The sequence below is a fragment of the Rhyacophila brunnea genome, unplaced genomic scaffold, assembly GCF_057557595.1.
Source record: "Rhyacophila brunnea isolate RB1 unplaced genomic scaffold, BYU_Rbru_1.0 scaffold_2, whole genome shotgun sequence".
NCBI classification, from domain to species: domain Eukaryota; kingdom Metazoa; phylum Arthropoda; class Insecta; order Trichoptera; family Rhyacophilidae; genus Rhyacophila; species Rhyacophila brunnea.
Genome location: NW_028232859.1, coordinates 36,387,358 through 36,396,362, shown reverse-complemented (window position 1 = coordinate 36,396,362; position 9,005 = coordinate 36,387,358). Strand labels below are relative to the sequence as shown.

The 9,005-nt window shown below is 32.6% G+C and overlaps 1 protein-coding gene across 2 annotated transcripts in view; it reads left to right on the top strand.

Annotated features, from left to right (window-relative positions):
* Positions 1 to 312: 312 nt before the first annotated feature.
* Utx (Utx histone demethylase) overlaps positions 313 to 9,005 on the top strand; it is a 107,626-nt gene continuing 98,933 nt past the window's right edge. Inside the window, exons 1-3 of one of the 2 annotated variants that reach the window (XM_085946325.1) lie at positions 313 to 563; positions 1,448 to 1,719; positions 2,381 to 2,489. In XM_085946325.1, the coding sequence (XP_085802451.1) occupies positions 496 to 563; positions 1,448 to 1,719; positions 2,381 to 2,489 (449 nt within the window). In that variant the 5' untranslated portion in view covers positions 313 to 495. Of the gene's footprint in view, positions 564 to 1,447; positions 1,720 to 2,380; positions 2,490 to 9,005 lie in introns of those variants that run through there. The other variant, XM_085946324.1, reaches the window with a different exon arrangement.

Below are 9,005 nucleotides of genomic sequence, written 5' to 3'. Positions count from 1 at the left end.
GGTAGGACGTGCCTCTTCCGACAATATACCAGTCAAGGGATTTTTTTATGTTGTTCAAGCATTTTTTTTCTAAGTTCCCCAAATCTTATATTGCGAAATTATAGTCCTTTGCACCAATTTATCGAACGGAAATATGGAAATTTTAGTACTTTTTACATATTTTTTTCCGATATTCAAAATTATAGTATTTTGCGCGTACTATACATTTTTTATATCGTACATAGTACGCGGACCAAAATTATAGTACAAATACTATAACTATAGTACGGTTGGCATAGTCAGCAGGAAAGTAAGTTGACATATTATTTATCTGGCTTTTTTGAAGTGGTAACATTCAGGCAACGCTGTTCTGTCTACTCTTCTGTCGCTGTTACAAATTTGATCTGTCAAAAGAATCAAAACTTTTGTAATTTTTTGTTTTCCTTTAACGCACGACATGTGCTGTTTGATGTTTGAAAATCCTGTTTATTTCGCTTATAATATATAAACCATACCATGTCTTATGATGCGGAAGATATCAATCTCTCTTCTCAGGAATTACAAGTTTTATCTGAACTTGACAGGTACGTTGAAATTTAACCTAAATACTTACTCAATTTTACTTTTCAGAATTAGTATCTATTAATGTAGCTACATTTACAATTTAAACTATCTGGATTTGTTGGATCTAAGTTATTGTAAGAACGTAGTTACGTTTTATGTAATACCGAAAACAGCGTTTTAATTCATAAATCTATGGCTCGGAACATGTTTTTAAAATCCTTGTCAGCTGAATGTTTCAACACAAAAAAGAATTTTCTACTTTTAGTTGATAGTGACGACACTTAATTAATATTAATAGTCACTAGAATGCACAATCATACTTGCTTCAGTTATCATGTTGAGTCAAATTTAATATGAAATTGCACAACCCCGTATAACAATAGCTAATACACTATTGTTAATCCGCTGTAAGAATACAGTTAGAAAAGACAGACACACCCTCCTTGTCTTTTGATGTATGTAACATCTATAAATCGATCAATCACACAGTTGTAACTATGAATTCACAATGTTTCTTTGAAACTTTGTTCACTGAAACCCAGTGTTGGTGTGTGTTAAAATAACTCACAGAATTATTAAGAAATTAGCCAAGAAGTGTATTCAAATTTTGGTTGTTTTAAAAATGATACAAATTTGGTGCAAAGCATGGATGTTAGTTATGTTGCTCGAATAGTGGTTTGGTCAACAGCTAACATGCAGTCCTACTAAAATGTTAGTTTAGAGACAAAAAATTAGGGCAGTGGTTTTCTAATGCACCATCAATCTTCAGTGTGGCCCAGAGAAATTTTTTAGATTTTTATGAGGTCCAATAATAGTTTTATTCATCATTACCTTCCAAGTGATTTTGCCGATCACTTCACCGTTTATTGAACACGAATAATTACCCAATCAATATTTCTTTCAGCCGCCAGTTTGGTTTCCTCAAATTGAAGCAGCCGGAGAATGTAAGAAAACGATCAATTGTATTAAAAGCTGTCAAGTATTTGGAGAGAATGCTCATTCAGGTTCAATCCCAAAAAGAAGAAGATAGGACTAAAAATGAAGATGACATATTGCATAATTTTGAACCTCTTGAAAATAATGATGACTCCGTGGTTACGAAGGATATAAGCATCGATCCTAAAACATACTGCAAACTTGGCCATTTCCACCTTTTATTAGAGGATTATTCAAAAGGTATGAAATCATATTAATTACGAATATGTGTAAAAGCCTTATGATCAGATTAGGTTGTTAGTTTTTTCTAACCTCTTAAATGCTATGATTCTAAATATATATATAGTGGAACTCCGATTTTACTTGCCCGGAATTCACATTTTCCTACTTTTTGCGGGTAGTTTCTGCAGTCCTTTTAGTACATTTAATTCCCAGTTCCACATTTTTATTTCGTGCAATTAACGTCTTCACAAACTCAATTTCGTATATATGTACATAAACGCATGCCAATCATTGAAGAGGTTACATAAGTGCACTTCTTTTTATCGCCTGCCTGCGGTTGATTAGCGTGTTGACGCATATTCACATTCCTTTTTTATAGACACGGCTGTAGTGAACAAGGCCAAGTTTATACAACGCAGTTGGTGGGCGATATTATACTTTTTTTTATCTTAACCAGGGTGGGCAGACTATTTTTTGTCATTCTCCCTTCTGGCTTGACACTAAAAACAATAATGTAGCACATTCGGCCGGAAATGGCTGGACACAGATTCAAATATCTGCCGGTTTTGCGATCATTCATACATAGCCGTGCATATTTCAATATAATTACATACTTTGATTCATACCTGCCCACATCCATTTGGATTTGATGCCAGTAAAATTATTTTCTTACTTGCAGCGATGTCAGCTTATCAAAAGTTCTTCAAGCTGGAACCAGATAATTGGAAGGATCCTCTGTTTATGTATGGTCTTGGCTTATGTTATTACCACTTTAATGCGTACCAATGGTAAGTTTGCATGGATTTATATATCTTATACCTAGCATTTTAATGATGATGCAGTAGAACCTCGATTGGCCAGACTTATTTGGGATAACGGTAGTTTAATAACAAATCCAAATAATAATACAAAAGAGATCTGAGATTTTTTACACACTGCCCCCATATTTATCAACTAAGTATGTAATGTGCTGATTCATATTCAAAGTTGAGGCTATTAATATCAAAGCCGATTACCTCCATATTCTGCCATTTTAAGATATTCACAAATAACTATCAAACACATTTAGGATTGTAAAAAAATATTTTCTTTGCGCGTTAACATGATCTTACTCCCTACTTCATTTCTCGTTTGTCAATTTATGGCTACGGCCGTATATTGTAGCTTAGCCACTGGGAAATGCCGATATTGGCATATTTCAAAAACATACTACCTTATTCTTAGGTCAATAATTATTATAAAGCAAACATTATTCGTAGGATGTTTATCACATTTAAATGGTCACAGACATAGTTTATAATAAGTATCTTTAGAATTATCTTCAAATTTGTTAATCGTGTCCATTTTTGAATAATAAAATGCCTAATTGTTGTCAAATTTGGGATCAAAAAGATTATAAAATATTATTTTTTTATCGTAATTATGTCACACCACACAATACTCAAAATTTGCGAGATTTTTCTGATTTAATCTAGTCTCGTCAGCACTATGATTAAAACTCTTTCTCGTATTTTTCGTACACTTTCAATGTTTTTGTAAAATTCTGCTGAATTCATTCTCCATGGGATTTCAAATTCAAATTCATTTAATAAACGTTTACTTTTACATGCCAACGAGAATTCACCTTGATTTAGGGATGTGCATTTATTTTTGGTATTTAAAAAAACTGCTTGCATATAATATAGGGTCACTATCGACCATAAAGAATATTGTTTTTGATTGAACCACACAAAGACAGCCCCCTCAAGATTTTCATTTCGAAAATTTTCACATATTTTAATGCTTTAAACTCCTATCTTTTATCATCCTGTTATATTTTAACATTTACATATTTTTTTATAAGCGAGAAGTTCCAACCAGACGTTAAGTCATTTAATGATGCACATCACATTTTATTTTCCAAGACATATCGAGAATATTATATGCCATCTAGATAATATCCGTAATGAAAGACAACAAATATATCACTATTGGCGGTAGCGATTCGTGAACCGTTCTCAGCATATTCCTACACTCTTTATCTTTTTAAGATTCAGATACCTAATCGAGATTCTACTGTAAGTAGTATTATAATAAATTGATATTACTTGAAATTCTTATACTCCCATCTGTGTAAAAAAATATGTTTCAGCTTAATATTACAACTTAGTATCACAGATGTCAGTATAGGCTTTCGAAAGGCAATAGTAATTTTATTCATGTACCTAATAAAATTTTAATTAAATGAATATAAAACATAATAGGTACTAGGAATTATATTTTGACACTATTTTTTATGAAAATTTTGATAAATTACTTAGGTTTGTTGAACTCCACTAAAAAAGCCTGACTCATAATGAACAAGATATTTTATTTTTTCTTACTCAAATTAATGCCAATTGAGCCTATCCAACAACTTATCTCATTCACTGCGTACCAGTTAATATTTAATTACCATATTTAAATAACATGTTAATTATATCTAATACCGACACGGCAGCCGTGTCGTCGGCGCTGCTCTATGAGTTAATTTGAGCCTTTCGTAGCTTTTCTATAAGCTCACCTAAAAGATTTCTATAGTAATTTATTGTACAAGGGCTTTAAATAGATTTTTTGTAGACCAATATGTTTACATGACAATTGAAATTACACCCAAAAAAGATGCAATTACAGAAGGAATGTATTTATTTTTGCATGATTGGCCAATGCGCCATAATACATAGTAACCAGTGGCGGCTCCTCTAACACCATGCATGTGCGCTGCACTGCTTTTTCCTAAACATCACTCAATGTGCAACAATGCTATTCATAAGTCATCACTCGTTTATCGCAATTAAATCCATGTAAATTTATACCAAAAGCATGTATTCACTGAATAGTCATCGAAATCGTGCGCTTGTGGTGAACGCACTAATATCGATCTTAGTTTGCCATTCATATTGCATTGTGTAATAACAGTTCAACCCGATACGTGAAAGTCATAAACATGTCATAAAAACACAAGATTTAATTGCTTTTTGGGACGCCGACCAGTTCACAAAATTCGACACAGAAAAAAAACAGTAGGAATACGCGGAAAAATGTAGTAACTGAGATTTAGCAGGATTGATAAAAAATAGATTTTTTTTATTTAAATCTCATATAAATTCATTGGAAATAGGCTAATATTGAATACAAATTGATTATCAACATAAATATTATGGTTACGATACTTAAATCGTTCTATATTTGCAAATATTTGAATATGATTTATAAAAAAATAATATCTGAGTTATCATGTTCTTTTAGCAAGTGAGTGAATTATTATAACATGATGTCATATGTTTAACAATACCCGACTCGCGCTAAGTTTTATTGCCGACGCAATTTTTTAGACTTTATTTTATTTTGTAGACGAAGGGTCTGACGCCTTGTCGTCAATAATTCAATATCCTGTGTCGAAAAATACGTAAGTATTCAAAACAAACGATAGTTATATATATAACTATCGTTTATTGAAAAATTATTGCAGTTCACTGTTCAGTTTAGTTTCTGCTGCCGCGATCTAAAGTCCCCACAAACGAGGTGGAATTTTAACATTAAAACTGTTGACACCGTTTACATATATTACGAACCACTTAAGGAGTGTATGGAAGCAATATTAAACAGTGAAAATGATAGCAATACAATTAATCAAGCAGATATGCTTCTGCGGTATCTCACAGATAAACATTTCATGTTTTGGCTATCATTTTTTCGGCGGATAATGCCTCATTGTGGCATTTTATTTAAACAATTGCAATCTCGAAACTTAGACTCAGTATTGATAAAACGTTTTATTTGTGATTTTGAAGTGTCTGTTAATAATGCTAAAAGTTCCCTTGAAAGTTTATCCGAGCCTCCCAGTAAAAGAATAAAATTTAACAATATAGAAATGTGTAAAGATGTCTGTGATTTAATATTAGTCCAAATGAAAGATAGGCTTGAATATAATAAACATTTGATAGCGGCGAAACTTTTTTATTGTGAACATTTTGAAGGGTACACAGGGCTAATTTTCCTGAGAATGATTTTAAAATGACCCTGGAATCATATGACTTTTTGGATAAATTTAAACTTAAACACGAATTATCAGTTATTTACAATAGGGACGATTTTAGAAAGGCGGATGGTGCTATAGCTATTTTACAATTGTTTTATAATAATAATTTAATGACATCATTTTCCCAATGTACTAAACTTTTAAAAATCATTTGTACAATTCCGATGACATCTGTGGAAAGTGAAAGGTGTTTTTCAACCCTTAAAAGAATTAAATCGTTTTTAAGAAATACCATGAACCAGGACAGACTTAATTGTCTATCTGTGTTAAGCATCGAGAAAAAACTTTTACAATCAGTTCCAGACTTTAATGAGAAAGTGATTGAGGTGTTCGCTAAGCAGAAACAACGCCGAATTGATCTTCTTTTTAAATAAGGTAAGAAAGTTTTTAGTGTACCCCCTATGAAAGCAATTTTGGTAACCACCGGCCGCCACTGATAGTAACAGTACAGTATGCAATAATTATGAATAATAAAGGAAAGAACATTCATTACGAATAACAATAAATATGAAACATTACTATAATAGAGTAATGCAGTTAACCCAGTACACGCGTCACCCATAATTAACCCATGGGTGTGCGATTTTGAAGTCTACCATAATTTGCATTATTTCATTGACACTGGTGACATCTATATAAATAACATTGTCAAAAATGTTTTATTTCAATGCTAACTTCGATGACGTCCCTTCCCCTAGGCATCAATTGTCACTCATTTCTTATCAGCTTGAATTATCGTTCATGCTGTTTCGCCGCATACAAAATATGGTACAACACAGTGGCAAAGGGTGACTTTTGGAAAGATGTAGGCTGTGGATATCAGAGAAAAAAAGGACACTGTTAGGTATACTTACGGGAAATAAGAAGATAATTAGATATTACTACTGATGAATAGGTACACTAATGATAACAACACACTAAATTGATGAAATTTCAAAAGCTCACTGACGATATAAAATTGAGCGATGAGTTTAAATTATGTATTTTCCTAAACACACATAACATACCTAAGCTCAAAATATGTCATCTTTGAAAAAAAACCCTTGTGTACCTGTTCACCCAACAATTTACAATTTCACCCATATAACTAGATATTTTAAAACACTTTTGTATTTAAAACACTGACGAATGACTTAGGTACAATATGAAATAATTTATTCACTTCAGAAAACTCAACAATAAACTGAATTTAGATCACAAATCAAAATAACGTTTATCAATATCTCAGCTGACATAACTGACTGAATAAATTATGTTAGTCTCTGACTGAACTAACTGATATATAAAAATCACGAGATAAATTATTTTTTATTTTTAAAAACAATTGTATTTATATGTGATTGAACCAATGACATTAATATGAATGACGCACTCAATAGTAAGCCCGTAAGAAAATTCGTGCATCTAGACGACATTCACACATGTATAGATAGACGTCACGTGACAGAATTTCATTTCCATTTCCATTATGCGATATCACGCATCGAGAATTTCTAGTAATATCACCTTTATTGTGGTGTTTCTTGGTTACATATTATAAAATGCTATGAAGGAGATTAGATTCGTGTGTGAACAGGCGCAGACTGGGAATATTGCTTTTAATTAATAATAACTTTTATTCGAGATAAAAACAAGATGGTTATAAAAATATGTTATTATTGTTACACAAATTATGTTATTATTGTTTGTTAGATGTAATATGTACCTTCCCACATTTATTTTCAAACCGGCGATACCAGTTTCACCATTACGACATTTTCAACTGAAAGTTGATATGTTGAAAATGTCATAACAACGAAACCCGTATCGGTTTATTTGATCACATTGCTTTGCTTAAGATGTCTGAGATTAAACAATAAAATATGATGGTTATTGAATTGCAATTCACCATACGTCACTGACACGGTAATACATCTCTGGATTTTTCTGACAGATAATCAATATTTATGTTTATTTCTGACAATCGAATATCCGCCGCGACGGAAGTGATAACATACTGTTACACCCCCGAATGGTCCCCATTTGGGGATGTCTCTGTGAATCTAGAGAGGCCCGAACCATTATCGAGCCGACACATAGAAAGGGTTGATTGCGAAAATAAATAAATAAATAATAGAACTGGCAATGCTGTAATATGTAATTTAACAAGAATGGCAATGCAGCATTTTGCGCATTGCTTTCTGCACCGGATTTTCGCGCGGTCAGAATCTTGCAGGCAGAAGCATTTTTGACAGCCAAATCGTAAACAATGTAAAACACACGCTCAGAAAGAAGATTTATAAAAATGTAGTTGTAATATTTACTATTTAAATAAAAAATCGCCGTTTTCGACCATTCCGGTGCTAATTTTTCATCCCTGAAGTTCCAAAATATGACAGACGATAAAAAGCGAGGAAAAAGCCATCTTTTCGCGATCACATTTGGACGGAGATGTCAATACCTACATCTGAAAAAGTGATTTGATGACTGATGATTTTAATATATGTACATATATATATATTGATTAATTATTGTTCGCGTAATCATCAGCCAAATTTAATTCGTTGATATGTATAATATTATGTAGAATTTAATATTTATTAATTAAATATAATATATTCATTTTGTAACAAATATGTAAATGTATGATGGCATTTATATATATTAGTATGCAATCTTATAATCACCACTCAAGAAGGCATCCACAATGGCCGTGTGGATTAAGCGCCGGTCTATAGTGTCGAGGGTCCCAGGTTCGAATCCTGGGTCTGGCAAGTTCACATAATTATTGTTTTTCAATTTGTGCATGAGTCAGAGTATGGTCCTAATAGGTTGAGCAAGTGGCTGACATCCATTTCTCGTAAAAATAAAATCTGTTAATACAAACCTCACTCTGTGGAGGCCCATATGATCCTATTAGGATCGGACATGGTCAAAAGAAAAAAAAAAGAATGTTATTCACGTGGCAGCGAGGCATTTGCTTTATTGAAGCGAATCGAAATGATTCGCTTAGCATTGTTGCACTACTTTCTGTTAAACTATTTGCTGGATGGGTTGCACTCGGGTCGATTCCCTTCATTGAAGCACCTTGTGATATACAACATTTTTGGTTTTGTTGTCAGGTGCGAAAATGAACAAAGCAGATTGTTTGCCGACACATGAACATGCTACGTACAATTGACCGTGAGAGAAACATTCATTTTATAGATTCAGGCCACAAACACTCAAGGATTGGCCTTGTAATTTGTTGATCGTCATGCCGAAT